The sequence below is a fragment of the Panulirus ornatus genome, chromosome 1 (genome assembly GCF_036320965.1).
Source record: "Panulirus ornatus isolate Po-2019 chromosome 1, ASM3632096v1, whole genome shotgun sequence".
NCBI lineage: Eukaryota > Metazoa > Arthropoda > Malacostraca > Decapoda > Palinuridae > Panulirus > Panulirus ornatus.
In genome coordinates, this window is record NC_092224.1 from 78,155,476 (window position 1) to 78,181,149 (window position 25,674).

At 40.7% G+C, this 25,674-nt stretch overlaps 1 protein-coding gene across 1 annotated transcript in view; it reads right to left on the minus strand.

Moving 5' to 3' along the window:
- Positions 1–18,477, minus strand: part of LOC139749913 (sodium-dependent phosphate transport protein 3-like) — a 39,282-nt gene extending 20,805 nt beyond the window's left edge. Inside the window, exons 1-5 of the mRNA XM_071664325.1 lie at positions 18,033–18,477; positions 11,934–12,148; positions 10,198–10,285; positions 5,966–6,202; positions 2,070–2,281 (exon numbers count right to left, since the gene is read on the minus strand). Of these exons, the coding sequence (XP_071520426.1) occupies positions 2,070–2,281; positions 5,966–6,202; positions 10,198–10,285; positions 11,934–12,148; positions 18,033–18,102 (822 nt within the window). The 5' untranslated portion in view covers positions 18,103–18,477. The remainder of the gene's footprint in view (positions 1–2,069; positions 2,282–5,965; positions 6,203–10,197; positions 10,286–11,933; positions 12,149–18,032) is intronic.
- Positions 18,478–25,674: the final 7,197 nt, after the last annotated feature.

A 25,674-nucleotide genomic window follows, 5' to 3' on the forward strand; every position in this document is an offset into this window, starting at 1 on the left:
CATCCACTCATATACACACATTTTTAATTACGTAGGTATGTATGAATAAGAGCAAGGTTATTAGGTACAGTAGGGTTGAGGGTCAAGTCAATTGGGAGGTGAGTTTGAATGGAGAAAAACTGGAGGAAGTGAAGTGTTTTAGATATCTGGGAGTGGATCTGTCAGCGGATGGAACCATGGAAGCGGAAGTGGATCATAGGGTGGGGGAGGGGGCGAAAATTTTGGGAGCCTTGAAAAATGTGTGGAAGTCGAGAACATTATCTCGGAAAGCAAAAATGGGTATGTTTGAAGGAATAGTGGTTCCAACAATGTTGTATGGTTGCGAGGCGTGGGCTATGGATAGAGTTGTGCGCAGGAGGATGGATGTGCTGGAAATGAGATGTTTGAGGACAATGTGTGGTGTGAGGTGGTTTGATCGAGTAAGTAACGTAAGGGTAAGAGAGATGTGTGGAAATAAAAAGAGCGTGGTTGAGAGAGCAGAAGAGGGTGTTTTGAAATGGTTTGGGCACATGGAGAGAATGAGTGAGGAAAGATTGACCAAGAGGATATATGTGTCGGAGGTGGAGGGAACGAGGAGAAGAGGGAGACCAAATTGGAGGTGGAAAGATGGAGTGAAAAGGATTTTGTGTGATCGGGGCCTGAACATGCAGGAGGGTGAAAGGAGGGCAAGGAATAGAGTGAATTGGAGCGATGTGGTATACAGGGGTTGACGTGCTGTCAGTGGATTGAATCCAGGCATGTGAAGCGTCCGGGGTAAACCATGGAAAGCTGTGTAGGTATGTATATTTGCGTGTGTGGACGTGTGTATGTACATGTGTATGGGGGGGGTTGGGCCATTTCTTTCGTCTGTTTCCTTGCGCTACCTCGCAACCGCGGGAGACAGCGTGGAGGTATAAAAAAAAAAAAAAAAAAAAAAAAAAAAAAAAAAAAAAAATGTATATTTGCGTGTGTGGACGTATGTATATACATGTGTATGGGGGGGGTTGGGCCATTTCTTTCGTCTGTTTCCTTGCGCTACCTCGCAAACGCGGGAGACAGCGACAAAGTATAAAAAAAAAAAAAAAAAAAAAAAAAATACGTACATATACATACATATAAATATCAACATCCAGTGCTATAACATCTGTGAACAACAACTGACTCACTTCCTGGGCCCTCTCATCCCCAACAGACTACATATTCATCCCTCTAAGGTAGTAAAAAACTGGTTTTATAAAAAGACTAGTGAACCCTTTGTGGATGAAGGACAAGATGGGTAAAGCAAGGGAAGAGACCAGAGTTTTAGACCTATATAAGTAATAGAGAGAAGGTAGTTACATGCAGTATTCATGGTTTTAAAAATCCCCAGACTCTGTGTGGTAAGCATGAAAGTCTTCTGAATACTATCTAGTGTTCTAATGTCAATGATATATGTGTCATAGTAAGTCATGTATGAGAGAGAAGTATGAAGTAATGACAGTCCAAGATTGCATGATATGATGATGATTTAATCTTTTATGGATGGGCCATTACATGGGATGAGAGTAAGGTGAGGTAAATGTGGCATTACAATCATGGAACAACAGAATTAAAGTTGCAATAGTTGATATACGCGGATAATGTTAGGTAAATCTGGAGAAGCAGAGGACAGAATGGTGTGCCACTTTATTGATGTATGTAAGAGGATTCTGAGAGTAAATGTAAATAAATGAAGCCAATATTTTGAAAGGGAGGGGAAATTATAGTTCTATATCAGTTTGCATGAAAAAGAACTAATAGTTGTAGATGAACTGGGATTAATATGAAGAGTGGAAGTGAAACACAAGTATGTAAAAGCTATGACTTGAGGAAAAATAAGAGCAGTTGAGATGTGTAACTTGTGCAGTATAAGTAGAACCAAGAAGACAAACGAAATGAAGAATGGGAAAGTTAAAATTCAACACAAAACCCTGCTAGTGATTATTCAGAAAAATAAACAAGTATACTCTTACCTAATTTAAATTTTCTGATGATCATATGCAAAATTATTAGTTAATTAACATTACTGATACAACTTCATGCTACATCTGAATTACAGGTAAAAAACCTACCCTAGGTTTTACACAGAAGCTGGCTTCCAGCAGTTCCTTCTCCTCAGAAGAAATAAAGGGATGTTGGAGTGGGGAGTTGCGGACAAAGTAGATCCAAAATGGTGTCCATAACAGTGCCAACATACCACCTCCCCAAAACACCCATTGCCATCCTAGGTGTTCTATCACCCAGCCAGAGCTGCCCATTGCAATAAGGCTGCCCATAGACATTCCTAATAGAAGTAGGAGTGTAGAAAAAGTTACATGGGAAATATTTGGTAATCTAGGTTCTTGGTACCTCTCTTTATACCCATCTGTTATCATTGAATCAATTCCCATTCACATGCAGCAGGACAAGTGGAGTCAGCCTTTCTATTAATTTTTACGCATCCTTAATCCTCAATCCCTGTCCAGTGTGATAAAACAAAAGATGAAGTTCCAAGCTAATGCAAGTACTTATCACTGTATTTTTCATTTTTCACAAAATTTTGATTTGTTAAACGAAATGTTTCCATTCACACAAAACACTAAACCAAATCACGTCATTCTTTTCGTATAGTCACCCAGTATGCCTTTAAACCTCATCAATTCTCTCAGTGCACCTAACTATCCCTTTCATGGACTACCTCCACTCCTTGTATAATTAATCACACTAGCCTGTATCTTCCTGACCACTGTATCATCAACCATACATTCTATATAAACTTTGGTTTCAAATCTGTATATCAGTGTTTATGACAATTATTCCTTTATGCAAGCCTCTTGAACACTCTACACTACAATTCTCTCCACACATCAGAGATTTCAGTACCCAACCAAGTTTTCTCCTTTGTAAGATCTTACTCTCAACCTCAGTTTTCCTACTATCAACTTTGCTGTCATCCTCAAAAAGTTATATTCATGCACATCTTCCAGTTCTTCACTATTCAGAATAATATGCCATGGTGACAGCCCATCTCATTCAAAAAAATAGATTCTCAAATATCTTAGACTTACTTTCATCTTTTTTCTACACACACACCTATCCAACGACAACTCTGATTCAACACCATTTTCTCCACCTCTTGGTCTCTTGGATGACATCCTGAAAAACTAAAATAGTATCATCAAATAGTATCATCAGCATACAATAACTATGGTAACTTTCATTTTATTCAACTGTGGCACAGCAGCACATGACAACCATCCCAACTTTCTCTCATCTTAAGTAATACCCTATCCATAGACATTACATAATCTTGAAGCACTCCAACATTTATTTTAGATCATTTATTCATACCACCATTTTATTCTAACATATAGCACCATTCTATGAATGCAAGGTGGACAAAGGTAAGTATTCAACTTTCTGAGGTATTACTCTGTTGAGTGTATCTAGAAAGTTGCATGGATGAGAGGTGACTGAGAGGGTGGTGGCAAGCACAGAACAGACTGGGGAGGAACAATATTGTTTTAGAATTTGGAAGAGGATGTGTGGATCAAGTGTTTGCTTTGAATAATGCATGCGAGATGTACTTATTAGGTAATCAGACAGATTCATATGTAACATTTATAGATCTGAAGGAAGCACATGGTAGGGCTGACAGGGACATTTTGTGGAAGGTACTAGGAATATGTGGTGTGTGAGGAAGGCTATTAGATCTAGTAAGCAGTTTCTTTTTTCATCAAGAGAGTAAGGTATGTGTGTGAGTGTGTACAGACGTTTTCCAGGTGAAGATGGGTCTGTAGCAGGGTTGTGTGATGTCACCATGGCTGTTTATCTTGTTTATAGATGGACTTGTGAGGGAGTTAAATGCAAGGGTCATGGAAAGAGTGGTAGGTATGCTGTCTGCTAAGGGTGGGGTGGGGGTTGGGGGGTCCAGTAGGTGAATCAGTTGTATTTTGCTGATGACACAGTACTGATGGCAGATTTGAGTGAGAAACTGCAGAGATGGGTGCATGAATTTGGAAAAGTGTTTGAAAGGAGGAAGTTCAGAGTAAAAGTAAACTAGAGCAAGGTTAGCATGCTTAACAATTCAGACAGACAAACTAGTTGTGGTGAGTTTGGATGGAGAAAACTTAAGTGAAATATTTTAGATACCTTGTGAATATGGCAGTGAATGAAATCATGGAAGTAGGGTCAGTCACAGAGTGGGTGTGGGAGGGAAAAGATTATGGAAGCAATGAGGAATATATGGAAAAAGAAGTCACTATCTGAAAGTGTTAAAATAGGTATATTTGAAGGTATAGGAGTCCTGATGATGTTAAACGGATGCAAGGCACAGGCCATAGATGAGAATGTATGAAAGCAGGTAAATGTGTCAGAAATGAAATGTTTGATGACAATAAATAGGGTGAAGAGGTTTGATCAAGTAAGTAATAACTGGGTATGAGATGGGTTTGGTAATAAGGACAGGTGAGAGAGCTGAAGATGGTATGCTGAAATGCTTTAAACATACAAAGAGAAAGAGTGAAGAGAGCTTGAGAAAAGTGTCAAAAGTGGAGGGAAGACCACATTAGATTTGGAAGAATGAAGAGAAAAAGATTCTAAGTGTCCAGGGCCTGAACACATAGATGGGAGAAAGCATGCAAGTGAAAGAGTGAATTAGAGTGATGTGGTTTACTGGGGCAATATGCAATCAGTGGACCATGAAGCACCAAGGGGAATATATGGAAAGGTCTATGGGTTCTGGTTGTGGACAGGAGACTAAGGTTTTGGTGCATTACACATTACAACTAGAGAAGGGACGTGAAGAATGGGGACTTTTCCTCACCTGGCGCTATGTCGCTAACAGAGGAAATGGTGAACAGATATGAAAGAAATAAATATATTAATCCCATTATAACAAATCTCATTAGTTTTAGAGATATTCCAAAAACTTCATGGACAACTTTCCTATCACTTTTACGACTTTTCTAATCCATATACAATGTATAATGAAAACATTGACTTCTTTTCCTGCTTAAGTGCAAGAATCTTTGTCTACATTTCCCAATCCTACCCTTAATTCATTCTGTTCTTTATTAAAAAAGGATTACTAGTAATTTCTACAATGATAAATAATTCTATCATGCACCATATAAACAATAATGAGAAGATTTATTCCAGTGATTTCTAGTTACCTATATTCCCTTCACCTTTATGCAGCAGAACAACTGCTTTCTCTTTCCAGTCATTATAGTCATGGCCATCATGCTTCACATCTATGCACCTTTGTAATCCATAATCTTTGCCCTCCATTTCTTGCCATTCTATGTAAGGGTCAGATTCTCCCTCCAGACCCGTCATTATCTCCTTAACCAGCGAACTTCAAACTTCATTTCACCTAGCTGTTCCACTCTTGCCTCAACCTATATCTACAATGCCACACAACTCTTTGCACCCTTTAATGATGCAACCTACCTCTACACCATCTCAACCTCACTTGTAACTGCTGTTTCAATGAAATCTCTTGACTTCTCACTTTGTACTTCTTGGAAGGTAAGGCTTACTCTTCATTCCTCATCTTTCCAACTGTAATCCTTCTCATTTACTTCCTCTCGTCCCTAAAGGATAGCATACATTTTGACACCACATGACCGGCAAAGTCCAGCACAAGCCACTGTAAGAGGCATCATACATACTATTTGTTTTATCTAAAAGATCTGCTTTCTACCTCAAAGTTGTATGGCATTTTCCAAAAATGTGAACAGCAAAGCTCATAACATATAACAGAATGCTTCCTGGTGAGAATTCAGAGAACAAAGTGTGAATTACAAGCTACCGAGCGGTACTGATAACACTATTATATTTTTCATAACTTACTAGCTTGTGATGCAACAACAGCATTATCATTCTCTACAATGCTATGTTCAAATACATCACAGAAATGAGTATCATTTATACTAACTCATAACTCACATGAACACTAATTATACATGTGAAAGGGTACACTAACCAGAGAAAGCAACAGTGACCATTGTGGCCAGTTCGTCAGGAGGAGCCCAGCTGGCAACCATAACGTACAAGGAAGGAAATGCAGGACCCTGTGCCAGACCCATGACGAATCTCACACTAGCCAATGCCATGGGATGGAGATAGGCAGCAAAAGGACACAGCATGGACAGCAAACCCGATACTCCAAGACTTACAGCCATCATCGCCCGAGCACCTACGATTTCACTAATGCGGCCACCTGTAAAAATAGGTACGTTCATCAGTATAAATACCGGTGATAACTCACTTGTAGGTCAAGCAGAAAAAGGCAGGCAAATGCACTTATCTCTTGGACTCTAATATGAGGATAAACATCTTCGAAAAGAGACATGGGCATATGGACTGTGTTATCTTGGGCTAACATATGGCCTTCAATATTGTCATCCATAAAATTCAATTTTATTATTTGCAATTATTTATATCAACACATATCCAACACTGAAGACAATTGACTTTGGAGGGGTTTGCTCAAATGGAGCGAAAGTTGTACAAAAGAGAGAGCAATGTACACCCATTTATACAAGGTATTCCTATAGACATGGACAGGATTATGTGGGTGATTGAAATACTGAGGAGCTCAGGCCGAAGCATTTCGACGTCCCGCAGGGCCCTGAGAGGAATTTCATCTGGGGGTACAAAGTTTCTTTCGGGTCCCCTTCCCTTCTCCATTAATTATCCTGTTTTTATCCATTAAGGTTTTATGTCATGAGCTGTAAGGCCAAAGAGGGTTTGGAAGATGAGAGGGGTAGAATGGAGCGTTGTTGATTTTCTGCATTTGAGGCCTCATGCTCCTATACTCCCGGCTTTATATATATATATATATATATATATATATATATATATATATATATATATATATATATATATATATATATATGTATATATATATATATATATATATATATATATATATATATATATATATATATATATATTAAACAACCATGGAGACATCACACACCCCTGCCGCAAACCTACATTCACTGAGAACCAATCACTTTCCTCTCTTCCTACACGTACACATGCCTTACATCCTCGATAAAAACTTTTCACTGCTTCTAACAACTTTCCTCCCACACCATATATTCTTAATACCTTCCACATAGCATCTCTATCAACTATATATATATATATATATATATATATATATATATATATATATATATATATATATATATATATATATATATATATGTATATATATATATATGTATATATATATATATATATATATATATATATATATATATATATATGTATATATATATATATATATATATATATATATATATATATATATATATATATATATATATATATATATTATCCCTGGGGATAGGGGAGGTAAATGCAAGAGTTTTGGAAAGAGGGGCAAGTATGAAGTCTGTTGGGGATGAGAGAGCTTGGGAAGTGAGTCAGTTGTTGTTCGCTGATGATACAGCGCTGGTGGCTGATTCATGTGAGAAACTGCAGAAGCTGGTGACTGAGTTTGGTAAAGTGTGTGGAATAAGAAAGTTAAGAGTAAATGTGAATAAGAGCAAGGTTATTAGGTACAGTAGGGTTGAGGGTCAAGTCAATTGGGAAGTGAGTTTGAATGGAGAAAAACTGGAGGAAGTGAAGTGTTTTAGATATCTGGGAGTGGATCTGGCAGCGGATGGAACCATGGAAGCGGAAGTGGATCATAGGGTGGGGGAGGGGGCGAAAATTCTGGGGGCCTTGAAGAATGTGTGGAAGTCGAGAACATTATCTCGGAAAGCAAAAATGGGTATGTCTGAAGGAATAGTGGTTCCAACAATGTTGTATGGTTGCGAGGCGTGGGCCATGGATAGAGTTGTGCGCAGGAGGATGGATGTGCTGGAAATGAGATGTTTGAGGACAATGTGTGGTGTGAGGTGGTTTGATCGAGTGAGTAACGTAAGGGTAAGAGAGATGTATGGAAATAAAAAGAGCGTGGTTGAGAGAGCAGAAGAGGGTGTTTTGAAGTGGTTTGGGCACATGGAGAGGATGAGTGAGGAAAGATTGACCAAGAGGATATATGTGTCGGAGGTGGAGGGAGCAAGGAGAAGAGGGAGACCAAATTGGAGGTGGAAAGATGGAGTGAAAAAGATTTTGTGTGATCGGGGCCTGAACATGCAGGAGGGTGAAAGGAGGGCAAGGAATAGAGTGAATTGGAGCGATGTGGTATACCGGGGTTGACGTGCTGTCAGTGGATTGAATCAAGGCATGTGAAGCGTCTGGGGTAAACCATGGAAAGCTGTGTAGGTATGTATATTTGCGTGTGTGGACGTATGTATATACATGTGTATGGGGGGGGGGGGTTGGGCCATTTCTTTCGTCTGTTTCCTTGCGCTACCTCGCAAACGCGGGAGACAGCGACAAAGTTAAAAAAAAAAAAAAAAAAAAAAAAATATATATATATATATATATATATATATATATATATATATATATATATATATATATATATATATACCGTGTACGATGTACCCCATGCACACCCTTCTCACAGGTCGTATCGACGGGCCTTGAGCTGGATCCCTCACGGCCACACAGCGAATATGAGGAAGGAGGAGGTGCACGTGATCTACATGCCATAAACCAATCGCTAATTCCACAAAATTGTAGTAATGCAATTCAAGTAAATACTTAAACAAATGAACCCTTCAGTCATCTGACTTTCCTCCACTACGAATCTTTATATTTACGAGTCAGAGAAATAAACAAACACAAACAGTTATGCAAGACAGTGAGTGGGAGGAACGGCTCAGTCTTGTAACTGAGGAGATGCCATTTGCCAACAGATGCGCAATAGCAAAAGTATTGCTCCACATTTTCTTAAATTTCTCCCGTGATTATCGAATGTACACCTTCATTAGATGATCCAAAACAAGTAGGAATGCCATTAAATGTTTAATCTAATATAATCAACAACGAATTATATACAGTAGTGAAATAATAATCTAAGCAAAATAATAAGACTGATTCTTAATAAGCAATTGCACAGGCTACTGAGATTCAAGTATCAACCGCAAAGTGAGCAAATGAGACCTTCCACGTCGACATCAAGAGGGTTGGTTGGAAGGAATGATCTAAATCACAGTATTACCGAGGACTATCTTATTGCTTGATCACCACTTAAAGCCGTACATATATTCTCTTTCAACAAGGATCGGTGTTTCTTTGTGCTTTAACCGACACTTTGCTCTTGAAAAATGTATGACAATTTTAAATCTTTAATTGTTCTGTCCACAATATTTTTTTCCAATAATTTCCAATCACCCCACCGTATTCTGTTGTGCCTTTTCTTCTGCGCCTTTTTCAGACCCGTTATATCTATTTTTCTAGGCCTTTTGACATCTTTTATGTCTTGCTATATTTTTTTTCTAAATTAACGCCCTTTCTCTAAAAGACTCACCCCAGACTTCACTGGTATTCCTTTAACACAGTTTCATAATGTCAAATTCTAAATAACAGTTTGTTTCTGAAGGAACGGTTCGATTTTTAAAATTTCTTCCCTTGCCTGTTTCTAAGGAAACACTTCGATTCTTAAAATTTCTTCCCTTGCCTCTGTTCTTTGCATCTGAGTCTCTATAAAGGTCCTTTTTTTTTTATTAACACACTTAAACTCAAGCACCGAGCCTGAGAACACTTTTTCCATATGGCATGCCATACCTGATTATTTTGTTTACACATATGCGTACATGAGGGATATTTTTGACAGTGTATCTGCTCTTCTGATTCTAATACGCTCAGTGATATGTTTTGTACAAGAGGCTCTCCTAAACACATTCTGAAAACCATGTTACAATGTATCTCTAACCCATCGTAGATTCAATGTTTCCTAAAACATTCCCCTGTAGTTGAATTACCAAATCCTACAATTAATAGCTGGACTTCTCTATGTCTGCCACACCACTAGTCTAGGTTGACTTGGCTCATTATATCACTTTGGAGGAATATATATCGTCAAAATAATAGCAGGCATTTCTTGATGCTATTTTCTCCATTATATTCTGTAGGAAGGAAGCGTCGTCTGCTAGTACCAACGGAAACTAGGTTATCTCTCTAGATTGTCCTTCAGTTCTATATTTGCTATTGCTGTAGCCTCTCATACTTGTGTCCACCCACCCGTGTACCCTCTCATCCCTGAGCTACCTCACACCCGTGTCCCCTCATAATTACACTCCATCATACCTGTAGTCTTGGTCATTATGTAGCCCCAGAAGAAGGTGCCAAGGATGATCCCTTGCTCGTTCAAGCTCCAGTCAAATTCGCTGCCACCCTGTTGATAGAAGACAGTCACATACAAATGCATATTGCCTCATAGGAGTTAGCTGCACATGGAACTGAAGAACTTATCTTGTCTCTGTTTTTCCTCTTTCCTTTCTTAGTACTTTATGAAATAAATCGCATCCGTACACACACACACACACACACACACGTTTCCAAGACCTCCAGAGAGCCAGTGGCAGTGCGCCCCATCAGACAATGATGAAACAGCTCGAGCAAGGGGAAAACTCTTTCTCTGGAGTGAAGATTACGTGTGGAAGAGACCAAAGGACGCAGGTCAGAGCTACATTCTCAAAATGGGATGACGCTGCAAGCAGCGTGCCGCAGGACTCAGTCATGGGTCCACATCAAGGTAGAGTCTTAATTGAAATACAGAGAGAAATATGAAAGGTAAAAAGAGGGTCAAGGGAAATATTGACGACATTGGGAGGAAATGAAAAAACCTGTCTTTTAAAATGTGCCAGGTCATAGTTATTGGGAATACCATGAGAAGGTAGAGAGTTCCAAATATGCATAATGGTGTTGATATGTAATCCTCCAAAGAATTTTTCGGAAGCAAAGCAAACCTACAATGATAACAATGAAGGCACAATAGGAGAGTATTTGGAGCAGTAAATCACATACATCGCACATATGGTACAGTACCAACAATGAGGAATTTCAATTGTACAGTGACCGACTGAGGGAATTTGGACTCTCATAGACAATGAGCGAAGCATAGACAAACGTCCGTGGAGTGTATACAGGAAAATTTCCTAACCAGCAAGTAGCTAAATACACTTGGATGAGAGATACTGTAACACCATCACTTTTAAAGCCTTATCTTCACGCATGAATATTATGGAACTGAGATCATATACGATACGCTAACTGAAAAAAAGCGATGGCGTCTGGTAGCCGGGTGTGGCATAAAAAAATTTTATTACACAAATTAAACTCTATACAAGTTTTGTCAACGACAAAGCAATCTATTTTATATAAAACCTTCACCAATATTCATATTCCAATTCTTTGTGTGTTAATATTTACAAGAGAAGATTCAATGATATTTCTCTTCATCAGAGAGTTACAAGTATTTGCCCTCAGCAATATCAATACAATTAAGAATATTCTAACAAAAAATCATTAGAAAATTCTGAGGGCTGTGTTTACAGAATACCTTGCAAAAGGTATAATGTTTCATATTTCATAGGACAGATTGGTACGATTTTTTTCCTGTTAGACTTACGTAACATAAATATTGTAAATGAACAGCTCATGTTTTCAATGCTTTGTTTATCCGCACAAACAGTTTAATGTCTTGACCATATAATCAAATTTTATGACATGCGCGATGACAGACCAGAGGCCACATGTCCAGGCTTAGACGACTCATACCTATAGACATACACATTTCGGAAGCCAAGATGAGATTAGAGTATTCTAAATAATTTTCGTTGAGATACAATTCTCAAGACACACACGAGAACTTGACGTAACAGTGTAGTGGCGCCAGCTTCAAGGGACCCATGAACACTGAAACGAAAGTGAAATGAAAAAGAAATCTACAACTCTCTCTCTCTCTCTCTCTCTCTCTCTCTCTCTCTCTCTCTCTCTCTCTCTCTCTCTCTCTCTCTCTCTCTCTCTCCTCCTGTACGTACCTTATGGTCATCAGGGTCTCCCCCAGAGGCGTTGAGAGCCGCGGGACAGGCCCCGTCGGTGGGCAGGTCGGTGTGGTTGACCGGGTGGGTGGTGTTGACCATAGCCACGATGGCCATACTCAGGCCATACCTGACCAGGTAGTCCACCATGGAGCCCAGAAGACCCAGCAGCACCACCACGTACCGCACGGGCATCGCACTACACCGCTTCCTTCCTGCCGACAACAGACACGTTAATATAAACATAACCACCCGACATGGCGAGGGCAAAACATGCCCCACACAAAAGCCATCCCGGGTGAAATTTGAGAAGAGAAAATAAATGAAATTAATCACGTTTTTTTAGGAGGTTCGTAAACTGACTCTTGGAGGATGAAAGGTTGTAGGAAGAAGGAAAAGATGAAAAAATGATGAGAATTCAACAGCATTTCTTTTCTAAGAAAGAACGAGGCATCATAAACGTTAATTTTCTTTTGGCAGGTCTCCACACACACACACACACACACACACACACACTGTAAGAAGCAGCAAATACAATATTTCTGAAATTTTCCTCTCTCCCCACATTCTGAAGTTTTTGATTTAGTCTATACGTTGTACATCTTATAACCGGTATCTTAGTTTCATGTGTAGGAACTAAGGCCAAATAACCGTACCTCTGTCCACCTCAAACTGAATAATAAGACATTGTACCATGTGTGCGCCAGTATTCACTGCCAGGATCAAGGCCGTCACAATCAACGTATAATCACTAACCGAAAAATCTTAAACACTTTTATGCATCAAAGACAAGGTTCTAATTAGCATGTACATTTTACGTTGTGTACAGCCTATCAACAATGCTAGGTTGTGATGGTTATGTACAGCCTATCAACAATGCTAGGTTGTGATGGCTATGTACAGCCTATCAACAATGCTAGGTTGTGATGGCTATGTACAGCCTATCAACAATGCTAGGTTGTGATGGCTATGTACAGCCTATCAACAATGCTAGGTTGTGATGGTTATATACAGCCTATCAACAATGTTAGGTTGTGATGGTTGGTTGGTTTTAGGCCTATCAGTTGCCAGATTTATTAAGGCCGTCAACGTTAGGCTACACCCTTATGAGAAAATTCCTTAACATTTGAGTCATTTGATTCGAAATACTTAATCAGCATGTAAAATAACATCTATACCCAGATTCTCATTAAAATCTGAAGAGTTGAAAATCTGACCAAAATGCAAGGATATATATATATATATATATATATATATATATATATATATATATATATATATATATATATATATATATATAATAGCCTGGGATTTTTCTTGACTTTTTTCAAAAATGGATTTTCTTGAAAATTTCAGGATAGTTGCTTTTTGGTATGCTGAATATGAATCTGTGGTCAAAACCCAAAAATTCGAGTAATTAGTCGAATAATTGGCATATTGATTATATCATAATTAATCTAAGGGGTGATTAAAGGCATTAATAATGCGAAATGCAGTACTCTGACTCGAAATACTTAATCAGCATGTAAAATAACATCTATACCCAGATTTTCATTAAAATCTGAAGAAGTTGAAAATCTGAGCAAAATTCGTATTTGTCGAGTAATTAGCATACTAATTCTATCGTAATAAATCTAAGGGGTGATTAAAGGCGTTAGTAATGCGAAATGCAGTCAGTAATGCGAAATGCAGTCATTTCACTCGAAAAACTTAATCAGCATGTAAAATAACATCTACACCCAGATCTTCATTAAAATATGAAGAATTTGAAAATCTGACCAAAATGCTTGGATTTTCCTTGATTTTAAAAAAAAAAAAATGGATTTTCTTGAGAATTTCAGGATAGATGCTTTTTGGTATGCTGAATACGAATCTGTGGTCAAAACCCGAAAATTCGTGTGATTAGTCGAGTAATTAGCATACTAATTTTATTATAATTTATCTAAGGGGTAATAAAAAGCATTAATAATGCGAAATACAGTCATTTGACTCGAAATACTTAGTCAGCATGTAAAATAACATCTATACCCAGTTTTTCATTAAAATCTGAAGTTGAAAATCTGAGCAAAATACAAGACTATAGCCCTGGAATAGTTTAGAAAATCAGACTACTGGGACTGCTGTATATTTGATGATTAAATATATCTAATTTTGTATTTGGGAACAAAAACTAAGACGGCGCATATCATACTGACACGAGAAATTGCATGTTATTTCTTTGTAGTCTAGCTTTATATATATATATATATATATATATATATATATATATATATATATATATATATATATATATATATATATATATATATATATCATCCCTGGGGATAGGGGAGAAAGAATACTTCCCACGCATTCCTCACGTGTCGTAGAAGGCGACTAAAGGGGACGGGAGCGGGGGGCTGGAAACCCTCCCCTCCTTGTATTTTGATTTTCTAAAAGGAGAAACAGAAGAAGGAGTCATGCGGGGAGTGCTCATCCTCCTCGAAGGCTCAGACTGGGGTGTCTAAATGTGTGTGGATGTAACCAAGACGAGAAAAAAGGAGAGACAGGTAGTATGTTTGAGGAAAGGAACCTGGATATTTTGGCTCTGAGTGAAACGAAGCTCAAGAGTAAAGGGGAAGAGTGGTTTGGGAATGTCTTGGGAGTAAATTCAGGGGTTAGTGAGAGGCCAAGAGCGAGGGAAGGAGTAGCACTCCTGAAACAGGAGTGGTGGGAGTATGTGATTGATATGGGTAAAACTGAAAGTGGATGGAGAGAGATTGGTGATTATTGGTGCATATGCACCTGGGCGTGAGAAGAAAGATCATGAGAGGCAAGTGTTTTGGGAGCAGCTGAGTGAGTGTGTTAGTAGTTTTGATGCACGAGACCGGGTTATAGTGATGGGTGATTTGAATGCAAAGGTGAGTAATGTGGCAGTTGAGGGAGTAATTGGTGTACATGGGGTGTTCAGTGTTGTAAATGGAAATGGTGAAGAGCTTGTAGATTCATGTGCTGAAAAAGGACTGGTGATTGGGAATACCTGGTTTAAAACGAGAGATAAACATAAGTATACGTATGTAAGTAGGAGAGATGGCCAGAGAGAGTTACTGGATTACGTGTTAATTGAGAGGCGCGCGAAAGAGAGACTTTTGGATGTTAATGTGCTGAGAGGTGCAACTGGAGGGATGTCTGATCATTATCTAGTGGAGGCGAAGGTGAAGATTCGTAGAGGTTTTCAGAAAAGAAGAGAGAATGTTGGGGTGAAAAGAGTGGTGAGAGTAAGTGAGCTTGGGAAGGAGACTTGTGTGAGGAAGTACCAGGAGAGACTGAGTACAGAATGGAAAAAGATGAGAACAAAGGACGTAAGGGGAGTAGGGAAGGAACGGGATGTATTTAGGGAAGCAGTGATGGCTTGCGCAAAAGACGCTTGTGGCATGAGAAGCGTGGGAGATGGACAGATTAGAAAGGGTAGTGTGTGGTGGGATGAAGAAGTAAGGTTATTAGTGAAAGAGGAGAGAGGCATTTGGACGATTTTTACAGGGAAATAATGCAAACGACTGGGAGATGTAGAAGAAAAAGAGGCAGGAGGTCTAGAGAAAGGTGCAAGAGGTGAAAAAGAGGGCAAATGAGAGTTGGGGCGAGAGAGTATCGTTAAATTTTAGGGAGAATAAAAAGATGTTTTGGAAGGAGGTAAATAAAGTGTGTAAGACAAGGGAGCAAATGGGAACTTCAGTGAAGGGGGCTAATGGGGAGGTGATAACAAGTAGTGGTGATGTGAGAGGGAGGTGGAGTGAGCATTTTGAAGGTTCGTTAAATGTGTTTCATGATAGAGTGGCAGATATAGGGTGTTTTGGTCGAGGTGGTGTGCAAAGTTAGAGGGTGAGGGAAAATGATTTGGTAAACAGAGAAGAGGTAGTAAAAGCTTTGCGGAAGATGAAAGCCGGCAAGGCAGCGGGTTTGGATGGTATTGCAGTGGAATTTATTAAAAAGGGGGTGATTGTATTGTTGACTGATTGGTAAGGTTATTTAATGTATGTATGACTCATGGTGAGGTGCCTGAGGATTAGTGGAATGCTTGCATAGTGCCATTGTACAAAGGCAAAGGGGATAAGAGTGAGTGCTCAAATTACAGAGGTATAAGTTTGTTGAGTATTCCTGGTAAATTATATGGAAGGGTATTGATTGAGAGGGTGAAGGCATGTACAGAGCATCAGACTGGGGAAGAGAAGTGTGGTTTCAGAAGTGGTAGAGAATGTGTCGATCAGGTGTTTGCTTTGAAGAATGTATGCGAGAAATACTTAGAAAAGCAAATGGATTTGTATATAGCATTTATGGATCTGGAGAAGGCATATGATAGAGTTGATAGAGATGCTCTGTGCAAGGTATTAAGAATATATGGTGTGGGAGGCAAGTTGTTAGAAGCAGTGAAGTTTTTATCGAGGATGTAAGGCATGTGTACGTGTAGGAAGAGAGGAAAGTGATTGGTTCTCGGTGAATGTAGGTTTGCGGCAGGGGTGTGTGATATCTCCATGGTTGTTTAATTTGTTTATGGATGGGGTTGTTAGGGAAGTGAATGCAAGAATTTTGGAAAGAGGGGCAAGTATGCAGTCTGTTGTGAATGAGAAAGCTTGGGAAGTGAGTCAGTTGTTGTTCAATGATGATACAGCGCTGGTGGCTGGTTCGTGTGAGAAACTGCAGAAGCTGGTGACTGAGTTTGGTAAAGTGTGTGAAAGAAGAAAGCTGAGAGTAAATGTGAATAAGAGCAAGGTTATTAGGTACAGTAGGGTTAAGGGACAAGTCAATTGGGAGGTAAGTTTGAATGGAGAAAAACTGGAAGAAGTGAAGTGTTTTAGATATCTGGGAGTGGATCTGGCAGCGGATGGAACCATGGAAGCGGAAGTGAATCATAGGGTGGGGGAGGGGGCGAAAGTTCTGTGAGCGTTGACGAATGTGTGGAAATCGAGAACATTATCTCGGAAAGCAAAAATGGGTATGTTTGAAGGAATAGTGGTTCCAACAATATTATAAGGTTGCGAGGCGTGGGCTATGGATAGAGTTGTGCGGAGGAGGGTGGTTGTGCTGGAAATGAGAAGTTTGAGGACAATATGTGGTATGAGGTGGTTTAATCGAGTAAGTAATAATAGGGTAAGAGAGATGTGTGGTAATAAAAAGAGTGTGGTTGAGAGAGCAGAAGAGGGTGTTTTGAAATGGTTTGGTTACATGGAGAGAATGAGTGAAGAAAGTTTGACCAGGAGGATATATGTGTCAGAGGTGGAGGGAACGAGGAGAAGTGGGAGACCAAATTGGAGGTGGAAGGATGGAGTGAAAAAGATTTTGAGTGATCGGGGCCTGAACATGGAGGGTGAAAGGCGTGCAAGGAATAGAGTGAATCAGAACGATGTGGTATACCGGGGTCGACGTGCTGTCAATGGATTGAAACACGGCATGTGAAGCCTCTGGGGTAAACCATGGAAAGTTCTGTGGGGCCTGGATGTGGAAAGGGAGCTGTGGTTTCGGTGCATTATTACATGACAACTAGAGACTTTGTGTGAAGGAATGTGGCCTTTGTTGTCCTTTCCTAGCGCTACCTCGCGAACATGAGGGGGGAGGGGGTTGTTATTTCATGTGTGGCGGGGTGGCGATGGAAATAATAGAGGCAGAAAGTATGTATTATGTACATGTGTATATATGTATATGTCCGTGTTTGTATATATATATATGTATACGTTGAGATGTACAGGTATGTATATTTGCGTGTGTGGACGTGCAGGTATATACATGTGTCTCTGGGTGGGTTGGGCCATTCTTTCGTCTCTTTCCTTGCGCTACCTCGCTAACGCGGGAGACAGCGACAAAGCAAAATAATGATAATAATTATATATATATATATATATATATATATATATATATATATATATATATATATATATATATTCCAAGAACAAATCATAGTGCTTTTGACAACATATATGTTTGGTATTCTTAGATTATCAACTGGGTGCAGAGTTGACCCACCTTGACAAGGTTAGATAGAATAACAATAATGATAAAATAACCTCATTATAAATCTTGAAATGTGACTTGTTAGTTTCTACTCGAATAACCAACTTTTCAACTTACTTGGAATCATTACGTCATCCATGGTTGTATCTTGTTGGCCAGGGTCACCAGGTCTCTGTTCTGTACACATGTGATGTTGGGTTCCCGGAACTTGTTTAGATAATTATCTTTGTATCGCGCTGCTCCAGTTTAAAACGAGAGAGAAGACTTATTTACGGTGTATGAGAACAAGATGACAAAAAAAATAGGTTTAGACATTCAATGGTTGTTAATGACGTCATTGCAGGTGAGAAAATCTATAACATCGTAGTCTGGCAGTGGAGTACAACGGGCAAACATGTCGTACACCAATATGTTCAAATATGTCTGTAACTTTCAGGGCGGATCACAAGTGCTAAGCCAAGCATTATATAAAACTATCAGGCAAATAACGTAAACAAAAGAAAGTAGCCAGGCCACTGCGTAGCCCCCTTTCACAGCGCCTTCAGGGAGCGGACTGGCGGGAAGTGTTTGGGTGAGCGAGAGCGGGTGCTGCTAGCAACAGTATTGCCATGTGCGATGACAACCTCACGGGAAAGAGGACTATTTCTTTGTTCTACAATTGTTCGACACGATTCTCCTTTGCCAAGAATCTATGAAATATGGATTCTTGACATTTGCCTCTGCTGTTACTGGTACAAGACAGTAATATGCGCCATATTATTAGTCAAACACGAAATAATGGCAACGAGTGTATGTATGTACCAGCATTGCAGGTGTTGCTCCCTGCAGGATTGAATTATTGTTACCTGACCGGTATATAGCAACATATGTTTTATCCCAGGATTCATGCCACTTTATCAGTCTTACATCAGCAGAATACTTATAAACATCTGTGAGCCAAATTCTCTCTCTCTCTCTCTCTCTCTCTCTCTCTCTCTCTCTCTCTCTCTCTCTCTCTCTCTCTCTCTCTCTCTCTCTCTCTCTCTCAGTAAGGCACTCACGTCAGCCAGGGCATTATCAATAGTTTGATTGATGTGTTTATCAAAGTCTCTCCATCAAGGATCGCTCCGAGGTCAGCAGCTATCATCAATGAACAACGGAACATCATATGGCTAATATAGATGGGTTACGCCCTTCTTGAACGTTATAAGCATATCCCATTACGGAAGAAATGGTTGAGATAAAACGTCTTACATATCACATAATAATGATGATTACAGTAATGATAATAATATAATGATGATGATAATAATAATGATAATAATAATAATAATAATAATAATAATAATAATAATAATAATAATAATAATAATCTATATCCCTGGGGATAGGGGATTAAGAATACTTCCCACGTATTCCCTGCGTGTCGTAGAAGGCGACTAAAAGGGGAGGGAGCGGGGGGCTGGAAATCCTCCCCTCTCGGTTTTTTTTTTTTTTTTTTTTTTTTTTTTTTCCAAAAGAAGGAACAGAGGGGGCCAGGTGAGGGTATTCCAAAAAAGGCCCAGTCCTCTGTTCTTAACGCTACCTCGCTAACGCGGGAAATGGCGAATAGTTTGAAAAAAAAAAAATAATAATAATAATAACATTAATAATAATAATAATAATAAAATTAATATTTTTCACAGTTCGTTGTTTCCCGCGATGACAAGGAGCGCTTGGATCGCGAATCGTCCACATGCACTCTAGCGGTCATGTATACATACTGTACCGAATCTATAGAGACCCCTATTCACAACACAGTTCCACGGTCCTTTCCCTGGCTTCCCTGATCGCTTCATATACCCTTATTCTGCCCACTGATCTTATTCCCTCAACACTCCTCACATCACATATCTTCCTCGGACATCTCCTTTCCAACAATGTCACCCTTTTCTGCACTACTTTATCTATGGTCCATGACTCGCATCCTCTGATCACCGGTGGGAATATTGTACCATCGAAACATACCCATCTTTGCCCACAGCATCTTCTTTGCACTCAGAAATTTTACCCCCTTATCCATCCTATGGCTCACTCCAGTACCCATGGTTCCATTCGCTGCTTTGCTCACTCCCAGGTATCAAATACATTTCAATTCCTTCAATTTCTCAACATTCACACTCTAACTCATAATGAAAACTCATCATTTTTTCGACTAACTTTTCTCTCACACTAGATATTCGTAACACCTGCCACAAAGCATCTCTATGAACCCTGTCGCACTCTATCTTCAGATCAAAAATGCCACATATAATCCTGTGGAATTTTTATAATAATAATAATAATAATAATGATAATAATAATAATAATAATAATAATGATAATAATGGTAACGCATCACAGAGACAACACGCAAAAATTACTAGCAATAATATTCGTTCCAGCGTTTGGGGGATATAGAAATTTGATTTTTTTGCTAAAAAGTATTGCCTTCGAAAGTTGAAAAAAAAAAGAATAAAAAATACGCTTTCCACCAGTAGACTGTCCGGAGTTTACCTCAAAGTTCCATCGTAAGTTCAGATTTTGGTTTTACGCGCAGACAACCTAAAACACATCGTTATCCAAATATTAACCCAATGGTAAGCAGAGTCGCCAGGAGGAATATAGGAGGTTAGCGATTTCGGTGCGAGATAATCAGAAGTCGAGGAAACAAATTCCAATCTCTCTTGAACATGATTTCTTTCCCAGTTGTTGCTGACTTCCTGACATTCGTTTGGTCACTGATTGGTGATTGAAGTTTCAACATCTGAATTGGTGAAAAATCTCTCTCTCTCTCTCTCTCTCTCTCTCTCTTGCACAGCGCCATTTCGAGCAATTTCACCATTGCCCCCTGCACCCAGCCAGCCATCACTCCTGCACCGGAGCCAAGGAATGGGACTTACCCTAGTCATCACCCGGGTTGACCATGTCCTCAATGGCGCTCATTATGGACGGCTTTCTCATTCCTCTTTGTTGAAACGTTTTGGTCAGACTCTTATCGGCACTGCGTTTCGCGGAAGTCGGGTCTATCATCTCTCACTCCCTGGGTGTTGTAACTTTTATCTCGGTGTGCCAGCACCCATGTGTGCACAGCCAAGGCCAGCAACAACTGACACGGGTCCTGGGGATGGTTTGGCCCTCCCCCAAGGACCCACCGCGAGAGGAGGGGACTGGGAGGAGGAGAGTCATGTGACCAACAAGCCAGCAACCAACTGTCATCTCTAGATTTATGCTTATTGCCCCCTTTTTTTTTCTGTCATTTGATCAGGTACTTTATTCAGTTTCATCTCCCCTCCTGACGGCCTTCCTACAGGTTCGGGGCCACAGGGGATTCTGGCCCCAGGATCTGCGCCCCTCCTTCCTTTCATGGGCTCTGTGTACAGCTCCTGTATCAGCTATGTCCTTCAGGTCACGTTAGCAGCGGACGTTCGACCGACTGGCTCTCTGCTCGACCGCTTAATCACAGGTTACTGTAGAAAGTGCGCTTCGTCTGCCCTGATGCTGGACGGTCCATTCACCAGTTTCCGTAATCTGCTAACATCCAGGGTGGGTAACTGGGTGACTGGTTATGTCCAATCTGTGTGAAGGAAGGGTACCTTCCACACCAGTGTGCAGGGAGAGTATCTTCCACACCAGTGTGCAGGGAGGGTACCTTCCACACCAATGTGCAGGGAGAGTATCTTCCACACCAGTGTGCAGGGAGGGTATCTTCCACACCAGTGTGCAGGGAGGGTATCTTCCACACCAGTGTGCAGGGAGAGTATCCTCCACACCAGTGTGCAGGGAGGGTATCTTCCACTGGTCAGATAAGACACATCAATCTCAGAAATTCTGTCTCGCTCTCTCGGGAGAAATTTGTTTCCTTTAGTCATTGCCGTGGACTGTTCCTCAGCCAGAGCCACTAAATTTTGTCTTTCTTTCAACTGCTTGAAGATCGTAAGATAGCCTAGCTTCCTCAGTTCCCTCAGTGGTCTAGGAGTGATGGTAGCTTCCTCAGTTCCCTCAGTGGTGTGGTAGTGATGGTAGCTTTCTCAGTTCCCTCAGTGGTCTAGGAGTGATGGTAGCTTCCTCAGTTCCCTCAATGGTGTGGTAGTGATGGTAGCTTCCTCATTTCCCTCAGTGGTGTGGTAGTGATGGTAGCTTCCTCAGTTCCCTCAGTCGTCTAGGAGTGATGGTAGCTTCCTCATTTCCCACAGTGGTGTGGTAGTGATGGTAGCTTCCTCAATTCCCTCAGTGGTCTAGGAGTGATGGTAGCTTCCTCATTTCCCTCAGTGGTGTGGTAGTGATGGTAGCCTCCTCAGTTCCCTAAGTGGTGTGGTAGTGATGGTAGGTTCCTCAGTTCCCTCAGTGCTGTAGTAGTGATGGTAGGTTCCTCAGTTCCCTCAGTGCTGTAGTAGTGATGGTAGGTTCCTCAGTTCCCTCAGTGCTGTAGTAGTGATGGTAGGTTCCTCAGTTCCCTCAGTGCTGTAGTAGTGATGGTAGGTTCCTCAGTTCCCTCAGTGCTGTAGTAGTGATGGTAGGTTCCTCAGTTCCCTCAGTGCTGTAGTAGTGATGGTAGGTTCCTCAGTTCCCTCAGTGCTGTAGTAGTGATGGTAGGTTCCTCAGTTCCCTCAGTGCTGTAGTAGTGATGGTAGGTTCCTCAGTTCCCTCAGTGCTGTAGTAGTGATGGTAGGTTCCTCAGTTCCCTCAGTGGTGTAGTACTGATGGATGGAATGACTGTAACACCTTGAGACCATTCCTACTCCAGCATGTGAGGTGGCTGACGTGGTTCTTGTTCATACTACAGCCACTACTGGAAGGTACAGATGCCCTTGAGTTGACGTCGTCACAGACACACATACAGACATCACCACAGACTATGCCTGGAGAAAAAGACGAGTGGCTGAAGGATCCTCAGTGACACGAGATTTAAGGGAAAGGACCAAAAATTTCCTCTGCAGTGGTAAAAGTTTCTTACTGATGGGCGGAACAGAAGAGTGGATTTGTTGGGAGACAGCCAGTTATATAGTAACATCACTGAGACACAGAAACATCATTGTAGCACATGACAAGAGCATCTTGCTACATAGGCAGATGTTGACAACATCCTGCATCATGTCCTGGAGTTGTATAACAACCATGATAAGGTCGGAACTCAGCTACCCCCGACATACCAGCCATAGAGTCAGTACCCATCAGAACATCATGAAAGTCCACATACGGGTGCCGCAATCCCAACCATTTCCTTCAACCTGAATATCATTATCTTCTGAAAGTTAGCATACCTGTACACTATCTCCTGGAAAATGGGAGGCACTGTGGAGTTCAAACCTGTACAGGATGGGGCTCTGTGAATGCCTTTCTATGGTAAGGGAAGGAAGGAAATCTAGAGTTGCATCAGAGACGAGTGAGTTTATCCAATGCCTTTATGATGTAGGCAGCGGCTCTGTGACGGTAGTTTGTACCATAAATGCTCTGGAAAGATGCGTCCGCCGGGTTCAGGCAGTGTCAGCGAAGCAAAACATGACGCGTTGTGCACCACTGCAGAGTCCACTGAAGAGAGCCAACCCACCTACACAAGGGTTGCCCTTACGCAACACACAGTGAGAACCACTTACCAGGGCACCCCGGCGGCACGCCCCTGCCTGCCTCACCAATCTCAAGAAAAGGATGGCAAGCTATGGAGACAAAGGAACACAAATGAATGCAAACAGCAACAGGCCATTGGGTCCTTTCGAAGAGTAGTGTGGAAAAAAAAAATTGAATAAGACATAAAGATAATTCAAAGAGAATGGTCTTTGTCACTGTGAGTAACTGCAAATAATGTAAGTCGAAGACTCGAAGCGAAGTATTTATCAAATCTGTTCTTACACGAATCTTTAGAACAACCTTCAACCACTCTAGTTGGCAAATCGTTCCATATGTGAACAGTTCTGCTGAAGAAAAAGGTTACTTTAGCATCCATTATTTCGAGTAAAATCTGATGAATCAAGTCTTAAGAAACTTGGTAGATCAAGATCATCAAAGCCTTTGATACTTCTGAATACTTGTATTAGATCACCCCTTAACCTTCTCTTTCCTAAGCTTAACAGATTCAAGTCGTTTAATCGGCTCTTATAGGATTTGTTTCTCAATCCGGGAATCATCTTGGTAGCTCGACACTGTTCTCTTACCGTTCTACTGATGTCTTTTCTCAGGCAGGGAAACCAAACCTGAACATAACATTCAAGATGTGGACGAACTACTGAAGTGTAAAGAGTTAGGACGATTTCCCTGGACTTAAATTCGAAAGCCCGACCTGAGAATGTAAGAATTTTGTCCGCTCTTTTCACCGCTTTTGTCATGTAAAATATTCCTCAGTTGGTCAACCTGTTTTACAAACATCCAGTTGACGTCAGAAATTCCAGAGAGAGAGAGAGAGAGAGAGAGAGAGAGAGAGAGAGAGAGAGAGAGAGAGAGAGAGAGAGAGAGAGAGAGAGAGAGAGTGTGTGTGTGTGTCAGCTTGTGGTGCAGCTGAGTCACTCACTCTTCTCCTTATTCACTGGCTTATCACAGAGACATTAGCATGCTCGTGTCTGAAGCACGACCCTGGTATAACATAATTACTCAGGCTGGACTTACTTAGCGTCCGCTTTCTCTGGGTGCCATCCCATACTGCGCTCAGAGCGCATGTTAAAGCTGATGAACTAGCCCAAACCTCTACCCCCCATGTGTCTATCTGCGAGAAGCTATTAAAAATTCCTTCAGAAAGAAGACGATCAAAATCTATTCGACCTAGGCTGCTGGGCTATAGATATTCGCGGGAGAGTTTGCTCCTCCTGTCGACACTGAAACACACCAAATGTAAATTTCAACAAAGGTGCTGCCACATCCTACAACATGATGGACTTGACTGTCGTAAAATGAGTGAGTTCAGAAAAGATTCTTACCAAACATCACAAGATATGTGCTAACAGTAAAACAAAAAAAACACAGCCGCTCTTGCGGCATTAATAAAACAGATCACTGATCCTGTGTTCTGCATGATCAGCTGACTCCACCTCAGGTGCAACAGCTAACTTTGAAACGACGTATAGACTCGTGATTTTGAATGATCAAGCTTCATTACCTCAAACACAGCTGCTTTGTCCTGTGACTGAGGCGTTGAGAGCAGTCACAACAATCCCTGCTAATGTCATGTTATTAACTAAAAATAGAATGAAAAAGAAAAAAAAGATGTCTGTCACGTTGGTCCCCTAAAACGCCGTGGAAAAAAAAAAGACACTGTTACGTTGGTCCCCTAAAACGCCGTGGACAATTTCCGTGTAATTATATACGTTATCTTACTTCTACATTCATTATGTACTGGAGAAGTTAGGCAATATACGAAAACAATGAGTAAGCTCACGCGGGTTCCGGTAAACGACACATTATTTTTCAGCAGCGGACCAGATATCCTGGACGCCTCTCTCGTGTGCGTACCACATTATATATTTGGACAAGGGTCACGCGTACCTGCGTCCAACCTCCTGCTCTGGCTGCTGCTGCTGCTCTGGATACCAGGTTGGTGGAGGAGCTGGTTGTGTTTACTCGCAACCCTCGGTATATAAGCTGTGGCCAGAACACGAATGAGCGGAACAGCTGCAATGAAAAAAAAACGTTCTTTCGAGGACTCGATTTACAAAGGACCCTTGGCCGATAACTACAGGAACCCCCCCCCCCTCTCTCTCTCTCTCTCTCTCTCTCTCTCTCTCTCTCTCTCTCTCTCTCTCTCTTTCAGTCTAAATTTTTTTTTTTTTTTCAG